Source organism: Talpa europaea, assembly GCF_964194135.1.
Source record: "Talpa europaea genome assembly, chromosome: 8".
NCBI lineage: Eukaryota > Metazoa > Chordata > Mammalia > Eulipotyphla > Talpidae > Talpa > Talpa europaea.
In genome coordinates this window covers 9468788-9491507 of record NC_140075.1, presented here as the reverse complement: position 1 = coordinate 9491507, position 22720 = coordinate 9468788, and the positions used below count along the sequence as shown (strand labels likewise).

General features: G+C 54.1%; 2 protein-coding genes across 2 annotated transcripts; one reads left to right on the top strand and one right to left on the bottom strand.

Moving 5' to 3' along the window:
• Positions 1-580: 580 nt before the first annotated feature.
• On the top strand, positions 581-18327 carry LOC311176206 (olfactory receptor 14A16-like; the record flags this gene model as incomplete). The annotated part of the gene is made up of 4 exons (XM_084241503.1): positions 581-707; positions 819-949; positions 15389-16077; positions 18282-18327. 4 exons carry the CDS (start codon positions 581-583, stop codon positions 18325-18327), a joined length of 993 nt encoding a protein of 330 aa, XP_084097629.1.
• Positions 18328-18522: 195 nt separating this feature from the next.
• LOC311176205 (olfactory receptor 11L1-like) lies at positions 18523-22211 on the bottom strand (the record flags this gene model as incomplete). Its single annotated transcript, XM_084241502.1, has 3 exons — positions 18523-18792; positions 20468-20663; positions 21244-22211. 3 exons carry the CDS (start codon positions 22209-22211, stop codon positions 18523-18525), a joined length of 1434 nt encoding a protein of 477 aa, XP_084097628.1.
• Between the last annotated feature and the right edge of the window lie 509 nt (positions 22212-22720).

The following is a 22720-nucleotide window of genomic DNA, read 5'->3' as shown; positions in this document are numbered from 1 at the left end:
TTGGGTGAAGCGCCAGGCACCCTCCTGTCTGCGGCCACGGCCCACCCATGCTGGGCAGTGCACGTCCCTTACCCTGACCTTGGCCAGCACCGGGCTTTGGGCGTATGCCCCATGACCCCCACCCTGGCCCCCACAATGTCCTCGGGGCCATGTCCACCTCGCAGAGCCCTTTGGGTACAAACATACACATTTCAGTCAAAGGTGAACACCATCGGGGAGGTTCAGGGACTTGACCTGTGTGTCCACTTGTCCTGTGTGTCCTCTTGTCCTGCAGGCCCAGCCGGGACCGCACATGAAGGGGTCACTTCCCATCAGGGGAGGAAACGGACTTTGGTCACTCCGGGTCCCTCCTCCCCGGGCAGCTAACCTGGTCAGCCAGCTCCATGGTGACCACTGTCCGGTTGGCTCCAATGCCATAGAGAGATTTCTGCCGGCCCCTCATCTGGAGGAGGCTGCTTGCAATCTGCGTGCCTCAGTGACCCTGAGCCCTGTCTTCCCTCTGCACGGCTGCCCATGGGGCCCCCCGGCTGCTGGCCCAGGCATGGGCAGCTGAGGTGGCGGCCTGGACACACAGGGCGACATGGACCCCCGGATCCCCGCCTTGCCCTCCTTCGGCCCCCCATGGGACCCCAGCCTGGCCATGTCCACCCGAACGTGGGACCCGAATTGTTCACGTGAATGCAACATCCTCGCTAGGTCAGCAGCAAGTAAGACTCTCAGGCACTAGAGGGCCCGGCAGGAGCATCAGGACAGGGATCTTGTTGTGGCACCAACAACTCACACTTCAGGGTATCCAGCCTTTGCCCCATCTCCGCCAGGTCCAGGGTGTCTGTTCATTGTCCTGCTTGCCCTGTCCCCCACTCGGCCCCTCCTGCCCCGCCAGCACATCGCCCAACACCTGCTACACCCAGGAGGGCGCTTGGGGGTGGTGGCAACTTTCATGCTCCCTGTAACCGGGCTCATCCTGGCTCTGACTAGGGGGCCACCCTGGTCCCCGCGGAGGTCAGGGGATGATGGGCCTGAGGGAGGACCAGGTCCTGGCCACACAGGGGTAAAAACTAAGGAAATCGCCTCTGACACACTCAGGGCACTAATGATCACTGGGATGCGCCACAAGACGACGCCAATTAAGACAGTCCCTCTGGAGTAAAGTCACTTGATGGATGGATCTTGGACAGTGTCCAACACGCGGACGCCAGCTCCAGAACTCAAATAGCCCAGCCCTGAGGCCCTGATCTGTCCATGAGGTGGTGCAGGATGGGGTGTCACATCCTGTGATTGCTCAGAGGCTCCCTAAGAGCCCCTACCATGGAGTGAGAGGCCGGGACGCCCTCTGTCCTGCCACGGGGACAACCTCAGGACAGACACTCGACACGGCAGAGGGAACTTCCCCCCCAGACTGCAGGTATCTGCCCCCAGCCGTTTGCAGGGGAGAATCCACTCACACTTGAGAGTTTTCAGATGTCACGCCTCCTTTTAGACTGGAGAACGTGCCACAGATAAATTATTCACTTTGTAAATCACAACAACTGATGCTGACAGGGTCCAAGTCATTATGTCCCACTGCCCTGTCAGCCTGGGTGGGACTCGGTGAGAGAAAACACATTCTCTTGTAATTTACAATGGTCAAAGATACTGACTTTTAATGCACTGAGCATATTAGAAGATTGTGACTTCTCGGAGACGTGACAATTTCTGCCGCACACCTGGGAGAGCACCAGCACACTCAGTGTGTTCTGGGCGCTGAATAAAATCTCAGCAATCAATAAAACTGGATGGTGAAGAAGACATTCCAGAGGGAATTAAAAATTACACTTATTGTTCGATTCAGAATGTTATGCCTTTTTTCCTGAACATGATGACAGATATGAGTCAGGTAGAAATTCAGTAACTTGTCAGCGACATGTTGACATCTTAAAGGCTCTGGCACCAACATGATGGTGGCGCTGACATCTGTCTATTTGTGGACATGAACTTGGGATTTTTCCCCAACTCCACACTCAGGGATTGTCAGTGTAATTGTAAAATGAGTCACAGTATTTACACAGGGCCTGGAGGAGATATGTCACATTATTTTATCCATTTTAAATATGTATTTAAGGTCACACAAAAGATGTCAACATTTTTCACCACCAAGTACCCTGATTTATTTTTGTATTTTCATGAAATTTCTGGGATTATTCCCACCAATGTGTGGCAATAATTATATATTACAATATTCTCCTAAAAATCCTGCCTCCCCAAGGTCTGTCCCTGTGTCACCCCACAGAGGGGGGGGAGGGTGAGATTGGGGAGGGAGAGAGGGCAGGGCTGCCTGTGTCCAGACGTCCCCACTCACTCACAGGCCTGGGGGAGGAACAAACCCGCACTGATAGACCCGGGGCCCTGGGACCAGCAGGGACAGCCACATGCACAGAGAGTCCGGCTCAGCCCCGGAGCGGCCTCCTACCTGCACAGATGTGCATGAGTATGAGGGGGACAGAGGGGCTGGGAGGGACCCGTGGGTAGACGAGCCCATCCTGCAGGAGGGACGTGTGGGTGTGACCAGGAGGAGACTTTGTGGGAAACGTGGTCTCTGGGTCCTCAGATGTGGGGAGTCAGGGGCAGGGAGATGAGGGGACAAGGGGATGGACCAGGAGGCAGCAGTGAGACCACAGGGGCAGGAATCTGACAGAGGAGGTGTCAGGACACAATGCACGGGCACGCCGAGCCCAGATCATTCAGTTCCAGGAAAGCGTCCGGTCCTGGGGAGCAGGAAAACAGGGACCTGCACACCGCACCTCCCTGCACACCCGTCTCTGTGGGGCCTCCCCAGACCAGGGCTGTGCTGGAGGAGCAGGGACAGGGTCTCCAGGGTGGGGAGGTGCTGGGCATGGTCATGTGTCCTCTGGGGCTGTGCCCTGGACAACCTCTGGGAGGTATGCTGGGCGGAGATGCTGGGGCCTGGCAGGAGAGGGAGCCGCGGCTCTGGAATGACTGGGAAGGGGTGGTTTGTCAATTCAGTTTATCGAGGGATCTGATATTCAGGATTTATCATGGTCATTTAAAAATTCATTTCTTCACAAATTTATGGACACATGTTTGGATAATACATCAATAGTGCATTCCCATGAGATAAAATATAAATTTGGTCAGATAACAATAAGCATAACTAGATTGTGTGATTGCTATATGTTGATAACCCATTTTATGTTCAACATTGGAAGATATGACAGTGTTTTCTTCCTCTTTTTTTGGTACCGATGATGTCTCCATTTGTGACCAGTCTCACGGCTGTGACCGAATTCGTCCTCCTGGGGTTCCCCACCCAGGGGACAATGGGCTTCTTGCACCAGCTGCTCTTCTCCCTGGTCTACCAGTGCGCCCTGCTGAGGAACGGGCTCATCTTCCTCATCACCACCCTGGACTGGCATCTCCACACCCCCATGTACTTCTTCCTGAGGAGTCTGTCCTTCTCAGACCTCTGCCTCATCTCAGCCACGGTCCCCAAGTCCATTGCCAACTCTCTGAGGCTCAGCAGCTCCATCTCCTTCCCGGGCTGTGTCCTCCAGGTCTTCACGATGGTTATTTCAGCAGGTGCAGAGTTGACCCTGCTCATGGTGATGAGCCTTGACCGCTATGCTGCCATCTGCCACCCCATGCACTATGAGGTCATCATGAGCAGGGACAGGTGTGTGCACCTGACAGCTGTGTCCTGGCTGGGTGGGGGTCTCTATGCTGTGATGCCCACAGCTGGAACCTTCTCCTTGTCCTACTGTGGGTCCAACGTGGTCCCCCAGTTCTTCTGTGACATCCCACAGTTATTGGCTATTTCCTGCTCAGGAAATCTGATGAACAAACCTGTCCCCATTCTCTTTAGTGTGGTTTGGGGTAACTGTTCTTTTATTTTTATTGTCATTTCCTCCGTGCACATCTTCTCTGCTGTCAGGAAGATCCCATCCCCAGAAGGGAAGGCCAAAGTCTATTCCATCTGCCTTCCCCACCTGCTGGTTGTGGTGCTGTTTCTCTCCACTGCATGCTTTGCTAATCTAAATCCAACCTCAGGGACCCCGTCCATGTCTGAACTGGTCATTTTTATGTTCTACGCGATGGTGCTCCCCACCTTTAATCCCGTCATATACAGTCTGAGGAACCAAACCATGAAGCCGGCTGTGGTGAGACTGGTGAAGGGCCAATTCTCCAAGATGTGAGATATCACAATCTATAATTATAGCCCCTCATTAATTCAGCTTTTCCCCTCTTAGTCTTACATGTCATCATGTAAGACTATATAAGTATAGTCATCATGTCATCTACATAAGTCATCATGTAAATCTATATAAGTATAGATTTCTTGTGTTAGGATTATTCTCTTGTCACAAATCCATATTCTCATAATCCTCACTATACTCCGGTTTCCTAAAATGTTTCAATCCTTCCCACAAGCCCTCCCTGTGTGATGTTCATAAACTGAATCCAGCTCATGGTTATGAATTTGTATTTGGTGTAGAAAGAATGTTCTAGAACTCACATTCACCAACATTTACATAACATGAGCAGTGGTAAAGGGGTCTGTCCTCAGGACCACATGGCCACGGGACCCAGTCTTGGGGCTCGGTTCCCACAGCCTGAGTGTGTCTCCACCAGGGCCTTGTCCTCGTTGATGGCGGGGGAGAGGTTGAGTGGACCCTCATCCCTCATCAGTCCTCACGGGGAGTCTTCCTCTAGGAGAAGTTCCTGTTCCTGCTCAAAGGACAAAGGAAACCCCACCTGATCTGCCAGAGGTGGAAGGATTGATGCTTCTTTGGTTAGTAGGAATCTATGAGTGAATCCTGGAATGGATGGAATGTTAATTTCTGTGATGCCTGTTTGGATGCCAACGTGACTGCACCCCTCAATGTGGTGTTTTCAAAAGTAAAGTTAGATAAATTATCTGTGAAGAACTGCGTTTTTCCTTAAAAGTTTTTAATCTGTAACTTGGCATTGTGTTGATTTTTAGGTTCCCTTACTTTTCCAGATTGTATCTTGATCCTCTATCTGGTCTTCTCCAGTTTCTTGTAGATCACACTTAAGTTCACTTTTCTTCCACTTTGGAACAATATTAGTTTTTATTATGTAAAATGTTATTCAAACTAAAGCAAAACATAGTTGGAATGTTTTTATAATCCTACACACCTGCACTGCACATACGGAAGTGAGGTCATATTGTTCCCGAACACTGAGAATGTGAGCTGTGGGTGATGTTGCTCCTCTTCGGGAGCAGGTCACTCTCCTGACCGATGAGCACATTTTGTCCATGAAACTATTTGTGATAATAAAATTTAGTTAATCACAAGATATGACTCATCCATTCAAATTTCAGAATGAAACCTGAGCTAGAAAATCACTCACAGTAATATTGTTGTAAGTGATAGCATGAGAGCACATGGCCTCCCTGGAGGCACAGTGGGTTGAGCGCCGTGCTGTGATGCAGTGTGCAGCCTCTGTAGCACAAGTTCGATACCCGGCCAGCCAGGGAGCTACACACATGGCACAGCAGACCTCTCCTGTCTTGCCTGCTGCTCCCCTCAGCAGTGTCTTCAGTCCATCTGCCTGTTCTGCTCCCCACTGTCTCTGGTGAATTCTCTCACCCTCCTGCACCACTGACTGTACCCTAGTTCTTGTATAAATAAATAAATCTTTAAAAAATACACATGAGATCACAGTCCCCATCCATGTGGGATATGATGTCATTCCCCGGTCAGAATCCTGTGTATGTATTTTCTGTTTTTCCTTGAACAAATCCAGTGAGTGTCTGTGAGAAGGGATCTTTCCATGAGTGTTTCATCCCAACATCACGCTAATTTGTTATTTGTTCTTATCAAGGAGAACACTCATTTTCACTTTTACTGTTTTCACCGTGGGTCCCTCTTCACTCCCCCACATGCACCAGTGTCACTCAGAATCTACTAAATGCCCTGCAGTGACTGGCCCATCTGTCCACACTCCTATCTCCTCCCCTGTTCTATTGGGGAAAGAACAAATTTTTTCACTTAGTCCAACTTTTCATTTTGCTGTTTGCCACTATAATTTTTTAATTGTTGGCTTTTTATATTATAATCCATAAATGAGTGAGACCAGCCAATATCTTTCACTTTTTGACTTATCTAGCTGGCATACCCACTCCAGGTCCACTTTGGTCCCTAAGGACACTAGTACACCTCTTTAATAGCCATGCAAATTCCATGGAGTGTGGATCCACATTCTTTATTCACTCCTCTGTCCACGGCACTTGGGTTGGGAAAACGACTGGCAACGGTGGACGGTGCTGCTGGGAACACAGGTGTGCGTGGTCTGCACTGTAGAGTCTGCGCATCTGGGACAAATACCCGGATGAGGTGGCTCCATCCTGTGGTTTTCCTGTTGTTAGTGTCTGAAGACGTCTCCACGCCATTCCCAGCAGAGGTGAGAGGCCTTTTCTCTCCCTCCCTCACCTTTTTGCTGGGTCCAGTCTCTGGATTGGTCCCTTCTCACAGGTGACAACAGTTTGGATTTCTATTTTCCTTATTATTAGAACAATTTGGAATGGGTTAAATATTTGCATTAGACAAAGGAACACACAGGTGCTGCCCACTGCACAGTCACCCCACAGATGAGCTTGGGGACACACGCCAAGGACCAGGGAAGAAGAGCACGTAGGAACAAGTGACCCCCCACACTAGAGAGCTTCTGTGCCTCAGAAAAGACATCCCCAAAATGGGCCCCTGCACTGGGAGGAAATTGTGCACATCACACACCTGACAAGGGCGAGTGTCCAAAGTACACAAAACCTGCAAACCCAGCACAGAAAGAGACACCCCATTTCAACACGGTGGACAGACCCCCAGAGACATTTTCCTGGGGGAGTTCAGGAGTCCGAAGCCTCTCACACCTTTTATTCAGGTTGAAACCATCTTGGCTCCTGAGCGCATCCACCTGCCTCACACCTGCTGGACGTGAACGTGCCTCTGTAGTCAGAGGGGCCGGCTCGTGCTGCATAAAGTCTCCTTATTCCTGATGCTTGTTTTAGATTTTAATATTGGATAGAATCTGAGTCCCCTGAATTGGTTCTGCCAGGTGATTTCCTGCAGCGTCTGACTGTTGCAAATTGATCCTCTTCAAACATCCCACTCGCTGTCCCGCTGTCTCCGAGGCCTCCCAGGAGACAGAGCACCTGAGTCTGCTTCTGCGACTCACTCTTGGGCACCCAGGGCTGGACGCTGCCCAGCCAGGACAGTGGGAAGGACGGACATTCCCTCATTGGCCGAGACACGACAAGAGTCTCGGTGACCATGCAGGTTCCCAGTTAACCCCAAGAGCAGCTCCCCAGCCCCCTGACCCTGTATCTTCTCCCGGAGACCCTAAAGGACACTCCGCCTGGGCGCTGACTGCACCTGCCCTGCTGCCCGGGCCACCTGCTGAGCAGGAGATAAGGGGATGTCCTGTCCCAGGGGGCTCGGCTCCGGGAGGTATCCCGGGACACAGTCAGTCATTGTGGACGGTCACTGGTCAAAGGTGACTTGAGAAACCACTGATCACACAGTGCTCACAATCACCATGCCCCGGGGAGACACAGGTGAGCCTTGGGGGCCGCAGGCTGCCCACCGCACTCCGAGGTCGGAGGCAACGCCCCTGCCGGCCTCTGGGTGCTGGCCCGGGTCTGCCAGCTCATGGTGTGCCCGCTGCCCCCGACCCCTTACCCTGGGCCCCCCCACACCAAGCTCACGGCACCCATGCGTGTCAGGGAAGTGAGGGGCCCCACCCATAGCCCCGAAGCGCGGCCTGCACAGACTCGGGTGGGCCTCGTCCCGGCCCCATCATCTCAGAGCAGCTGGCGGATCATTCCTCTGTCACACGAACAACACATAAGAAAAAATGGAAGACATTTTCTTTATGGCAGGGTGTATTTACAAGACAAAGGAGCTAAAGGCAGAACATGCGGGACCCTAACTGCATCTCCCACACTCTCGCATCCATCAGGGAGAAACTTGCTCACAAGCCAACAGACAATGTGCACATTCTCTTCCTCCCGAGCGCGCTGGGGCCGGCTGTGCTCCCTGGACGGCTGCCGGCTTGGGCCTGGCCCCAGGGTCTGAGACGGCAGCTGGGCAGAGCCCGGGGTGTGGTCTCCGGTGCCTGAGCCCGTGGCGCACTCGCCAGGGCGGAGGGACAGGTCCCGGCACCGCATCAGGAGTCCATGGGCTTGTCCCCGGCGGGGCCAGTTGGTGCCCATGCCTCAGAGCACGTGGCACATGGGAACAGCAAAGACAGACGCGCCAGGGCCAGGACAGGAGCCCGGCAGGAGGGAGGCACCACAGTGTCCCTCCTCAGACCAAACCTCAGCTGGGAAGGGAGAGGGAGCCGCAGAAGGCGCCGACCCCGATGGCCAGTGTGTCCCCAAGGCGCCCACTCTCAGGGCCACTCGCCTGGTCAAGGACACAACAGAGGGGGTGGCGGGTGGTGTCCTCAGGAACGGACTCAAAAAAGTGGCCACTGTGGAACAGGCAGGGAGAATGACATGCCCGTGCCCACCGGGAGTCCCAGGGAGGAGACACTGACCATTCCACACTGAGAGGCGGTGAAGAGAAAGTAACAATGCCTCGGTGGGGCAGGTGGACTCTCGGACACGGGCAGGAGGACAGTGACCTGCACCTCATGTCAGACCCGTGGGCAGAAGCGGGAGGAAGCAGATCTGGCAGAGACCAAGGGCAAAGCTCTGGGCCTCCTGCTGCTGGAGGGCATCCCCCGAGGTCACGCCACCCACTGACCTCAGAGCTGGCCTTGAGTGACTGGAGTTCCTCAGCCTCCGTGAGTCCTCAGTGTCCTTCTGTCCAGTCTCGGTGTTCCAGGGGCCCTGCCCGACAGGTGCAGTCCAGGGCACGGTGGCTTGCCTGGGCACTAGTCCTGGATTGACGTGCCAGGTGTACCCAGCCTGGTATGAGCCACAAGAGAGCAGACCCAGGGCACTCCCTGTCATCATGGTGGCTCCGAGCCCAGATGCAGCTGTTGGACCCATGTCTCAGCAGGCCAGTGAGGTGCCTGCATCCCGGCCCAGATACCCTGAAGTGCCCAGGGCAGGCAACGTCAGACCCACCGGAGCCGGCTCTGGACACGCCTACCCTGAGCAAACTGCTGATGAGCCTGCGTATGGAACTACAAAGGAAGCCAAATATCCAAACAGTCTTGACAAAAATGAGTAAGACAGGAAGAAGCACAGTTTCAGACTGCAGTCCACGCAATAAAGCACAATCACATGAGATAAAATATGTATATGTTGATAACCCATTTTGTGTCCAATATTGGAAGATATGACAATGTTATTTTCCTCATTTTTATTTATACGGATGTTGACTCCAGAGGTGACCAATCTCACAGCTGTGACAGAATTCGTCCTCCTGGGGTTCCCCACCCAGGGGACAATGGGCTTCTTGCACCCGCTGCTCTTGTCCCTGGTCTACCTGTGCACCCTGTTGGGGAACGGGCTCAACATCCTCATCACCACCCTGAACCGGCACCTCCAGTCCCCCATGTACTTCTTCCTGAGGAGTCTGTCCTTCATGGACCTCTGCCTCATCTCAGCCACGGTCCCCAAGTCCATTGCCAACTCTGAGGCACAGCAGCTCCATCTCCTTACCGGGCTGTGTCTTCCAGGTCTTTATGCTGGATTTGTCAGCAGGTGCAGAGCTGACCCTACTCACAGTGATGAGCCTTGACCGCTATGCTGCCATCTGCCACTCCCTGCACTATGAGGTCATCATGAGCAGGGACAGGTGTTTGTAGCTGACAGCTGAGTCCTGGCTGGGTGGGGGTCTCTATGCTGTGATGAACACAGCTGGAACCTTGTCCTTGTCCTACTGTGGGTCCAACCTGGTCCACCAGTTCTTCTGTGACATCCCCCAAACAATGGCTATTTCCTGCTCAGGAAATTTAATGAACTAACTTGTCCCCATTCTCATTAGTGTGGTGATGGATTTCTCTTGTTTTATTTTCATCATTTCCTATGTCCACATCTTCTCTGCTGTCAGGAAGATCCCATCCACAGAAGGGAAGGCCAAAGCATACTCCACATGCCTTCCCCACCTGCTGGTTGTAGTGCTGTTTGTCTCCACTGGATTCTTTGCTTATCTGTAGCCGACCTCAGGGACCCCATCCATGTCTGACCTGGTCATTTCTAAGTTCTACACGGTGGTGCCTCCCACCTTTAATCCCATCATATACAGTCTGAGGAACCAAGCCATGAAGTCGGGGGTGGAGAGACTGATGAAGGGGAGACTCAACAAAATGTAATAGAGAAGATGACTTCATGACTCCATTATGAGACACTTATTATAAAATTTCACATAATGCTGGCCTTTATGTTTTTCTAAGTTCATATAATTCCATTGTAAAATTTAAAAATATATGCTCTTTTTTCAAATACATTTACGATGACTTCATATATTCTGCTGCTCATATAGTCTTACTAGCATTGATTGTTCCTCTTTTTAACTTAGTTGCACTTTGATATTCGCTGGATGATGGAGGTCACTGAGCTTCAGCCACTGCCTGCTGTTCTCCATTCTGTGCTCCGGGCTGAGAGAGGCAATGGTTGGGTTTCATCTCAGTGGTCAGCAGAAGTTCTCTCACTGGGCAGTATCTCCAGTCTCTAAGGCGGCTTCCCCTTTCATGTCACTGACCCTCGTGGTATCAGGGGCCATGCATAGGACAGAGGCCTCTGTACTTAGAGGCCTTCACAGCATAAATAAGGCCTTTGGTCCAAGTTGGAATCTGAGTAGTCATGAACTTATGTGGACAAAGACCCACACAAATGACTGGGTAGAGACCCCCCTGGAAGCTCTGGTGTGGGTGCCGCTGGCATTTACCATAAACTTACTCAGTGCATGGTGGACACCAGAAATAAGACAGTGGCTGTGAAAGCGATTACTTTCATGTGCAGCATAATAACTAAAAATTTACTAAGATACATTGGGTAGAGTTTTTCAAGAAACAATAAAGGAACTTAGGAATCTATAATGGTAAAAACAAAATAATAGCTAGTGGACTGAACCATGTTCTAGTATTTGAAGAGACAGTTGAGTCAGGGCATCCACAACAGCATGCCACACTTTCCTTGTGTGTTTATACCCATATATTTAATTACCTAGAATTTCTGGGAATTGGAGGACAATGTCTTTTTGGCCACATTATTATGGGATCTCAGAGTGTTTGTGATTCAATGGGGAGTAGGTCAAACGAGAAAACTCATCAGATTCACATATCATAAATAACACTATAATTTAGTGTAGACGTAAAGACAAAAAATTTGAAGGAGATTTAAATTGTGGAAGTAAAGTGGCCCCATGATTGTCACTTGCTGTCTGGCCTCAGCTCCTCTCTGCTGACTGCATCCACTTTTGCTGTCCCGTCTGTGACAACCAATGTTTGAAAATTACACCCCAGGATATTTCATGGTAAAATGTAGCTCCCATTGGACATCAGACATTTAACTCATTCTCAGACATTCACACTCTGAGGGTGCTAATCAGGCTGACTTTGCCTTCAGCCCAGGCGAGGCCCATGTGGGCACAATGTCAGTTTGGAGGCAGCCAGAAACAGTTACAACTGGCAACATCTCCATCTTTAGACATTCGGATTAACGAGGTGCTGCTGTTCTTTTAAATCATTGGCAGTGTAGTTTTTTCTGATGAAAAGTAACTTTCTTAATATTAATTCTTGATACTCTCATAGTTTACTGTCAATAAAAGTTATGGGATGGGCCTTCCCGGTGGCGTAGTGGTTGTGCGCTGGGTTGCAAAGCTGCCCGCAGTCTCTGCGGTGCCGGTTCGATCCCCGGCTGCTCCCCGGCCACCGGAGGAGGGTCGCACATGGCGCGCAGACCTCTCCTGCCGCCTGCTGCTCCCCTCGGCAGTGTACTTCTGTCCTTCAGCCTGCTCTGCTCCCCGCTCAGGCTCTGGTGAATTCTCTCACCCTCCCGTGCTTCTGACTGTACCCAGTGCTTGTATAAATAAATAAAAAAATCTTAAAAAAAATAAAAATAAGAAGTTAAAAAAAAAGAAGAGTATGAAGTTGTCATCCCACACTTTCAAAGATGGAGATATTGCCATTTTCTAACCGTTTCTGGCTGCCTCCTTATTACTTTGTGCCCACATGGGTCTCACCTGGGCTGGAGGCAAGGTAGGCCTGACTAGCGTCCTCACAAGGTGAACTCTGTGAGAATGACTTAAATGTCTGAGATCCAATTGGAACTACATTTTCATCATGAAATATTTTGGTGTGAAATATTCAAATGTGGGACGTCACAGACAGGACAGCAAAGGTGGATGCAGTTAGCAGAGAGGAGCTGAGGCCAGAGAGCAAGTGACAATCATGGGGCCACTTCACTTCCCCAACTGCTGATGAGCCTGCATACGGAACTACAAAAGACGACAACTATCCAAACAGTCTTGAGAAAAATGAGTGAGACAGGAAGAAGCACACTTTCAGACTCCAGTCCATACAATAAAGCTTTAATAATCAAAACAGCATGGTGCTGGAGAAAAGCGGATCACAGACCACTGGAATATAACGAGGTCCAGGAACCCGCCCTCATCAGGAGGGACAGTGACTCTAAGACAGGAGCCAGAGCAGGCACTGGAGCAGGGAAAGTGGGGAGATGGTGCTGGGAGAAGCAGACAGACACACACAGCAGAGAGAAGCAAGTCCTGCCCCAGCCCCTACAGAAGAGTAAACTCAAGCAGGTAAACGCCTGTTTCCATGCATGACGTCACCATCATCATGCAGCAAACCTAAGCATATGACACCATGAGCAGAAACCCTTAATATTCTAGACCATTTTGTTAAGGTTAATAGTAAAATTATTCAAACCTAATAACAGTTTTAATGTAAGTGCAAGGACAGGGGCTGGGATGAAAAGAACCGCAGGATACACAACTTCAGAGACAAGTAAAGTTTCTCTTCCCGAAGGGCTGGTGACCCCCATGGTCACTCACTTCTGCTGGATGTTCATTGTATTTCCGCCCACTCCCTCTCCCTGGGGTCCCTCCTGCCTCTCTCTGTGTCCCTTCCCTCCCTCCTCAGGCCTTCCCGCATCCCCCTCATGCACATCCCCAGGTCCTCTCCGTGAAGGGCACACGGGGGGTGTTGGGCAACTGTCCAGCTGTCTGGACAGGGACTCAGAGCACTGTCATGACTGATGGTGCCCACACGGTGGACACGACAGGTGGGGAATGGAACCTGGACATGAGGATTTGTCTATTCACTTCCATAGAAGCGTGAGCCAGACACAAAATCACATCTGCACACTGAGTGTGATAATTACTCCCTGAGATGCACTGCAGGATGCTCCAATTAACACAGTCAAGTAAACACACACTTTCCCTCTGGAGGAAGGTCCCTGAGGGCTGAAATCTGGACCGTGTCCAACATGCGGACACCAGTTCTAGAGCTCAAATAGCCCAGCCCTGAGGCCCTGCTCGGTCCATGAGCCAGCGCAGGACGGGGCGGAACATCCTGTGAGTGCTCAGAGGCTCCCCACGAGCCCCGGCCATGGAGTGAGAGGCTGAGACACCCTCTGTCCCCGCCATGGGGACAACCTCAGGAGAGAGACTTGACACGGCAGCGGGAACTCCCCCCCCCGACTGCAGGTATTCTGTTCTTAAACAGTTTTCAGAGTGTAAATCATTCAAAATTGACTGTTTTTAGATTTCAAGCTTCATTTTAGATTTGAGAATTCACAGTAATAAAAATATTCATTTTATAAATCACAAAAACTAATAAATTCTGAAGGTGCACAAGTTTCTCAGTGCCCCACTGCGTTACCATGCTGGATGAGTCTCAGCGAGAAGAAATATTCTCTCCTGGAATTTAAAGTGTTCAAAGGATTGAACAGAACATTGTGGTGCATCGTTTATGTGATGATTAATGCTTCATAACTGGCATTTGAACATTCAGCACCCTGAGTTGTTCTGGGCAATGTACAAAAACACAACAATTAACGGAATTACATTGTGATGAAGAATGTCTCTTTACAGATATGAACATGGGTTTTTTTCCCCAACTCCACAACTCAGGGGTCATTAGTGTTATTGTACAGTAAGAGAATATGCAGAGCTTCTGTCATCATTACCGATATCAGTCTAAAGATGTCTATATCTTGGACCATCTCGTTATATGATTTATTTTCCTGTTTTTTATTAAATTATAAGGAAGATTCCACCAATGTGTTGTAATTATGTTACTATGTGGCCTTAAAAATTCTGCCTCCCCAGGGCCTGCCCCTCCGCCACACCATGGAGGGAGGAGAGGATGAAATTGGGGAGGAGGAGAGCGGGCAGGGCTGCCCTGTGTCCAGACATCCCCACGCATGCATGGGCCTGGGGGGAGGAAAAAACCCACACTGGGGGACCTGGGGCCCTAGGACCGGCAGGGACAGCCACATGCACAGACCGTCCATCTCAGCCCCAGAGCAGCCTCCTCCCTGAACAGAAGTGCAGGAGTCTGAGGGGACAGAGGGGCCAGGAGGGACCCGGGGTGGATGAGCCCATTCCGCAGGAGGGACGTGTGGGTGTGACCCAAGAGGAGACTCTGTGGGAAATGTGGTCTCTGGGTCCTCAGACGTGGGGAGTCAGGGGCAGGGAGATGAGCAGACGAGGGGATGGACCAGGAGGCAGCAGTGAGGCCACAGTGGCAGGAATCTGACAGAGGAGGCGTCAGGACATGCCACTCAGGGACACGGAGCCCAGATCATTCAGCTCCAGGACAGCATCTGTTCTTGGGGAGCAGGAAAACGGGGACCCGCACTCCCCATCTCCCTGCACACCCGTCTCTGTGGGGCCTCCCCAGACCAGGGCTGTGCTGGAGGAGCAGGGACAGGCTCTCCAGGGTGGGGAGGGGCTGGGTATGGTCACGTGTCCTCTGGGGCTGTTCTCTGGACAACCTCTGGGGGGTGTGCTGGGCAGAGATGCTGGGGCCTGGCAGGAGGCCAGAGCAGCAGGACTGGAGCAGTCGGGAGGGACAGTCAGTCGGGGTTGTTGAGAGGTTTGAGATTGTAATTCTTAAAGTTCTGTAGGGTCAGTGGAAATCTTCAAGCCTTCAACAATTTTCAGGACATGTTTGGACAGTGTCATCACGTCACCTCACAGGAGATGGAAATGAAAGGTTGAATACAGCATTACAAGCACATGAGGGTACTGGATTCCGTGGGACATAGAAGGAGTGATTACTGGCTAAATACATTGAATCATTATCCTATGCTGACAATGCACTTATGTTCAATATTGGAAGATTTGACAATGTTTTCTTCCTCTTTATTTTTTTAAAGCAGATGACGGCCACAGGGGTGACCAATCTCACGGCCGTGACAGAATTCATCCTACTGGGGTTCCCCACCCAGGGGACCTTGGGCTTCCTGCAACCGCTGCTCTTCTCCCTGGTCTACCTGTGCACCCTGCTGGGAAACGGGCATATCGTCCTCATCACCACCCTGGACCGGCACCTGCACACCCCCATGTACTTCTTCCTGAGGAGTCTGTCCCTCACGGACCTCTGCCTCATCTCAGCCACGGTCCCCAAGTCCATTGCCAACTCTCTGAGGCACAGCAGCTCCATCTCCTTCCCGGGCTGTGTCCTCCAGGTCTTCACGATGGTTTTTACAACAACCACAGAGCTGCACACACTCACAGCAATGAGCCTTGACCGCTATGCTGCCATCTGCCACCCCCTGCACTATGAGGTCCTCATGAGCAGGGACAGGTGTGTGCAGCTGACAGCTGTGTCCTGGCTGGGTGGGGGTCTCTATGCTGTGATGCACACAGCTGGAACCTTCTCCTTGTCCTACTGCGGGTCCAGCGTGGTCCACCAGTTCTTCTGTAATGTCCCCCAGTTATTGGCTATTTCCTGCTCAGGAAATCTAATGAATGAAATTGTCCCCATTCTCATTAGTGTGGTGTTTGTAACCTGCTATTTCATTTTCATCGTCATTTCCTACATCCACATCTTCTCTGCTGTCAGGAAGATCCCATCCAAAGAAGGGAAGTCCAAGGCCTACTCCACCTGCCTTCCCCACCTGCTGGTTGTGATGCTGTATCTCTCCGCTGGATTCTTTGCTTTACTGAAGCCAACCACAGAGACCCCGTCCATGTCTGACCTGGTCATTTCTATGTTCTACACAGTGGTGCCCCCCACCTTTAATCCCATCATATACAGTCTGAGGAACCAAGCCATGAAGTCGGCTGTGGGGAGACTCTTGAAGGGGAGACTCACCAAAATATAATAGGGAAGATGAGTTCATTACTCTTTACAATTATTTTAAATTTTCATATTATACTACTCTATATTCTTATAATTGTAAAATACATATTAATAATATAATAAATAATAAAATAAATATTAAATAAAATAAATGATAAAATATATATTAAATTCCCTTCATATACCCTTAGTTTTAGTTGTTGCTCTTCTTACATCTTAGGTGCCGTGTGATATTCCGTGTATACTGGGATAACTGAACTTCCAGCCACTATCTGCTGTTCTCCAATTCTGTAGCTCGCAGCTTAGAGAGGAGATGGTAGGGTTTCTTTGCAGTTGTCAGCAGTTGTCAGCAACAGTTTCATCTGTTGTCTTCTCAGTTATCCCTGAGGCAGCATCTCCAGTCTCTAAGGTGGCTTCCCCTCTAATGTCACCGACCCTCGCAGTCATGTGTGGGATCAGGGTTCACGGTAGGACAGAGGCCCCTGTACTTAGTGAGTGAGGCCTTCACAGCATAAACAAGGCCGTAGGGTCCAAGTTAGAATCTGAGCAGTCGTGATCCACTGTAGAGTAGGACCCACACACCTGATGTGGCAGAGACCCTTCTGGAAGCTCTGGTGTGGGTGCCACCACATTTACCATAAACACAATCAGTGCTTGGTGGACAGCAGAAATAAGAAAGTTAAGTTCCTGTGCAGTATAATTACTAAAAAAATTACAAAAAATTATTGGGTGGGAATTTTTGAGAAACAATCTGTTCAAAACAAAATGACAGCTAGTAGCCTGCCTTGCATCTAATATTTCCAGAAATGTGTTATGGATACCATTCATGACCTCACCCTACACTTCACAGGAGTGTTGTCCCCATTTATTTCATCCCCTAGAGTGGGCGGGTGGGAATGGCAGGACAATGCCCTGGCCGGGCAGGTCATCAAGAGGAATCTCACACAGAGTGTCTGCATTTTTATGAACAGGTTGAACTGAAAAAAGTCGTCGGATTTATGTACAAAAAGGTAACACTATCATTTGGTGTGTTCATAGACGTGCAAGGATTTGAAGAAGATCTCATTTGGGAAGTGAAGCACCCCGTGGGTGAGGCTGCTGTCTGACCTCAGCTCCTCTCTGCTGACCGCATCGTCCTTTGCTTTCCCGTCTGTGACGTTCCATAGTTGAAAATTTCACACCAAATATTTCATGATGAAACGCAGTTCAAATTGGATATCTGACATTCAGTCACTCTCAGACACTCACCTGGGAAGGGCTGAGTCAGGCTGACCTTCCGTCCAGCCTGGGGGAGTTCCAGGTGGAACCAGGCAAATCCGGAGACCAGCCAGGGGCGGTAGAAGAAGTGGCAGAATCCTGACCTGTGAACTTCTGGGTCTACTGCGCTGTTAAGTGATTGGCCTTTTTATTTTTTAGTGCCAATAAGTGACTCTGTTAATATTAATTTGTGATGCTGTTCCACTGGTCAATAAACGTTATGGAACATAATGAGACTCCAGTGTGTGCCTTGAACAAGAAACTGGATCAGACCATTCTAAACACATGCACTTCACTGCCAACATTTTTGCCAACCTTGTACAACATAATTAGAATATATAAGTTAATAAAACATTAACTGCTCAAAGTTGTATGAATTCAAACATTTAATCACAATTAAAACCGTTGATTTCTGATTTGTTTTCTTACTTGGGTTACTAAAAGATTTATATCACTGTTTCTTTTTATCGTGGTAACCTGCTGCTAGCACAGTTCTGGGGAGTCAATAACAACAGTTTTATAAATTCTCCATGTGCCAGAAGACGTGCATTCCAACTGTTGATCCAGAAGGTCAGGAAATATATTACAAACTTAAATTCACCAGAAAGCATCAAAGGCCAAAAGGGAAGGAAGATAATTATTGACCACGAGAAGCTGGGACACGGGAAGCAGAACTTCCTCCTGTGTCCTCACGCGCAGGGCGCGGGTCATTGCAGAGACTGAGGCTGGAATCCACTGGACCTCCAGGCCACACCCCTACCACCACTCCGCTCCCGCAGCACCCCCCACCCGCAACCAGCTCCGCCTGCCAGCATCCTGGGCTGACCCTGCTGCAGCCTGGTTAGGAAAGGACCGCTCCCGGCGCCCTCTGTGCCGCCTCAATCCCGGGCCCAGGCCCCAGAGCACCCAGCCGTGTGTCTGGCAGATGCGGCGCCCCGGCCGCGCGGACCAGCCATCCCTGGGCGCTGGGCCTGACGCACTCTCGGCCCCTCCAGGGCTCCCCGGGCCCCCACCCCGCCCTCACGGGGAGCCGACGGCTGGGGCTAGGGTGCCAACACCCCGCCATCTGGGGGCCTCGCAGTGGGGGGCCCGGGGCCCCACTCGAGGCGGGGGAGGATCCTCAGGCCTCCGCACCCACCAGGCCGGGTCCCCGGCCAGAGTCAGGTCCACATAGATGCTGCCTCCCCGGGTCGGGGCCAGCGCTGGTTTGGGGCGGCAGCGACGCCCCCCGTCTGCCAGTGAGGGGCACAGAAGACGCAAGGGATTCCGGGGCGGGGAGATGACTACGGTCTTCGGGGGACGGAGTGACCGTGGCAGGGGAGCTCGGTGCTGACCACAAAGCGGAGGCCAAGCCCGGGCAGCAGCAGGGCCCCCTGGGACCGTCCCCCAGGGGCCGCAGCCTGGCCCCCCGGGCTTGCTTCCCTGCCTGGCTCCCCGGGCTGGGTCAGGTGGCCTCGCCCGTCCCCTGCGTGGGTGAGGGCCTGGGGCTGGGGGGGGCTGCCGCCCACCAGGCCCGGTCCGGGCTGGGGACCCCGCGCCCTGCCAGAGCCCCCAGGGGACCCGGGACAGCAGCTCGAGCAGGGGTCGGTGCAGGTGGCCTTCCAGGTGTGCCCGGAGCCCTCCTGGTGTCTGTGAAGCCCCTGGGGTCCCCGGGGTCGCCCCCCATCCCGGGGCACAGCCTCCCCAGCCGCCCCACGCAGAGGGAGCACAGGGAATGCGTGCTGGAGACAGCGGGGTGCGGAGCCCCTCCTTTCCAAACCGCCCCTGTGAGGCCCGGGGCTCATCAGGCGAACAGGGTGCATCCTCAGCGCCTGTGGCGTGCCCCGGGTCTTCCTGGGCTCCTTGGGGCGCCTGGGGGCACCCGTGATGCAGGGTGCCCTGGGAGGCTGAGACCCATCGTGGGGCCACCCTTAACTGTGAAACCATGGCTGCGCCCCGCAGGTGAGCCCCAGAGCAGGGCGCACTAGGGAGGGGATGATGGGGCCGGAGGGGGTGCGACCTAGTTGCTCGCCCTCCAGGGCGCCCGGGTGGGGAGCCACAGAGGAGGCGCTGGTGCACGTGGAGTACACCAGAGGGGCCCCGCGGCTTCCAGGCAGCCTCTGTCTGTCCCCGTGGGGATGGTCCCACCAGGAGCAGTGGGGCGGTGAGGGGAACCAGTGAGCAGAAGGGGGTGTGTCCTGTGAGTACCAGATGTGAGGGTTGAATGGGACACCAGAGAGGTGAGCCCTATGCCCGCTGCTTCACTTCCCAGGCCCAGGCCCCGCTCCAAAGGGCTCTGGGGCTCCCCGCACACACCCCCACCTCTGGCCACGTGCCCGGAGGACTGGACGCAAGGGGGGAGGGCGCGGCAGGCAGGGTCCCCTCCACGCAATGGGTGGGGAGCTGCAGGGAAAACCAGCAGAAGCGGCGCCTGGGCGGGCGTTAAGGGACGCGCCAGAGTCCTCAAGTCCGGCTCCGTGGCGGGGAGCGCAGAGGGCACGCAGCTGAGGCTCCAGCGGGCGCAGACCTCAGGGGCAGCTGATGCTCAGGTCCTGCCGCCCCCCAGCGGCGCCTCAGCCCATCCGCCTGCCCCGCCCCCCGCTGTCCTGGGGGGTCTCCCCACCGCCATCCCCATGCCCGCCCAGCGGGTCCGCACAGACGCCCGCCCCGGATCCACGCTCAGTCAAGCCCGGGACGCCCGGCCGGGCCCCAGCTCAGCTCAGGGGTGCGTCCTGTTCCCGGGGACCCCGGGGATTTCCGAGCCCCAGCACCACCCGTCCCGCGGGGAGCCCCGCCACAGCCCGCCTCGCCCGCAGGGAGCCCCGTCTGCTCCGCAAGGCCGGCGCCAGGCAGGGGCGGGCACAGACCGCAGACCCCCGCTGGGCTCCCCTTCGAGTCGGGTCACCTCTCCCGCTGCCCCCCAGGGCCTGGCCCGGCGTCGGGGCAGCGGGCCGGAGCCAAGGGCGGCCCAGCACCCTTTCTGCACCTGGGCCTCCCGGCTGCCCGCGGGGTTGGGGAACAGCCCTTTGGCCGCGGTGCGCCAGCCTGGGCGGCTGCCCGCAAGAACCGGTGCTCGGACATGCGGGGGGGGCGGGGGGCGCGCCGCGGGCACATCAGCCTCCGCCTCAGGGACGCCTCCGGCCGCCCGGCCCACCGCGGGGACGGCACCCCTGGGAGGGCGTCTGGGGGACAGGCAGGGGCGGCGGCCAGCAGCAGCTCTCGACGGCCGGGTCCAGGGGCCGGCAGGGACAGCAGCCTCAGCTCACAGCGCCACTCGGGCCACGGCGGCTGGCCCCGCCCCGCCCCCACCTGCCCCCTCCTGCCACCCCCCGCCCTTCCCATGGCTCTCCCCCCTATCAGTCTCTCGCCACTGCCCCTCCCCCGCCCGCCCTCCCTCCCTTCCTCCGCGACTCTTCTCCTAAAATTTCATTCCACAAACGCCGGGATCTCCGCCTCTGCTGACCAGTCCGGCGTCTGGAAGCCCCAGCGCCGCCTGCCTCGGGGCCGGCCGGACGTGCCTCCCCCGCGGCAGCGGACGCCCGGGCGGGCTGAAGGCGGCCTCTGTCCACCGGCCGCACGGGCTGGGCCGGCCACGCGCAGAGATGGGCCACACGGCGGGACCCCTGAGGGCGGGCGGGGCCAGCGGGCCCGGGCAGAGGTGCAGCGGGCGGCCGACGCGTGCGGGGGGGGGGGGGGGCGGCGCGGGAAGCAGCCCCACCTGCGGGCAGCCCGGGCTGCGCCGGCCCCTTGGAATGGCCTCACCTGAGCAGGAAGCCGCCCTTCACTCTGAGGCCGGAGACGCGGCCCCTCCTCGTCATCGCTGTCCTGCCAGCCTCTTTGAAGTCTTTGTTCCTCAGACTGCAGATGACGGGGTTCAGCAGCGGGGTGACCATGATGTAGAAGATAGAAATGATCTTGTTGGTCTCGGGGGACAGGTGGGAATTGGGGCGCACGTACATGGAGATCATGGTCCCGTAGTAGATGGTGACAACGGCCAGGTGGGAGCCACACGTGGAGAAGGTCTTGGTGCTGCCGGAGGTGGAGGGGATCCTGAGGTTGGCAGCCACGATGAAGGCGTAGGACACGAGGGTGAGGAGGAAGCACACGCACAGCACGGCCACGGACAGGGCGAAGATGTCCATCCCGGTGAGGTAGATGCTGGAGCAGGAGAGTCGCATCAGGGGGGGCAGGTCGCAGAAGAAGTGGTCGATCCGGTTGGGGCCACAGAAGTCCAGCCTGGAGATCATCAGGCAGGGCAGGGCCCCGGTGCCCACCCCGGCCACACAGGAGACGGCCACCAGCTTGACGCAGGTCTCGGGGCCCATCAGGAGGGGGTAGTGCAGGGGGCTGCAGATGGCCAGGTAGCGGTCATAGGCCATTGTGGCCAGGAAGAAGCACTCGGTGGCCCCAAAGAACACAAAGAAGTAGAGCTGGGCCATGCAGGCGGGGAAGGAGATGGCGCGACCCCTGGCCAGCAGGCCGGCGAGCAGCGGCGGCACGAAGGTGGAGGTGTACCAGACCACCAGGAAGGAGAGGTGCTTGAGGAACTTGTACAAGGGTGTGTGCAGTCGCTGGTCATGGCTCGACACGGCGATGATGACGACGTTCCCCACCACCGTGAGCACGTAGATGAACAGAAAGATGGCAAACAGCAGGGACTGCCACTCGAGAAGGTTCTGGAACCCCAGCAGCTGAAACTCAGTGACAGCAGACACATTTGGGGGCTCCATCGCCTGCGGAGGGGAAGAGACCTTGGAAAGCACTGCAGACAAGGCATGAAATTCCTCGGTGCTCTCTGGAACGTGAGAGACTGTCTTCGAGCACTCCCGTCTCCATGAAAGCTTTCTGGAAGAACGTGCACGGGCGCCTCCACCTGTCTTTTAGACCACTGTGGTTTCAACCCGCTAGGCGAAGGGGGTGCAAGAGTTGGGGGCAGGCCTCAGCAAGCGCCACTCACCAGGCTCTCTGAGATCTAGAAGTTCCAGGTTCAACACCACAGGTAAGAAGGGGCTCACTGAGCCGAACTCAGGAAATACAATTAATAGCTGGGCCTCCCTGGTGGCACAAGGGTTAAGTCTCAGCGCTGTGAAGCTGTCGCCAGCCACTAAGGCATGAGTTCAATTCCTGTCCAGGGAGTGACCCACTGGGTGAGGCAGACCTCTCCTGTCTCCCCGCTGCTCCCCTCAGCAGTGTGTTTCAGTAGATCCGCCTGTTCTTCTCCCCACTATGTCCTGGCCTC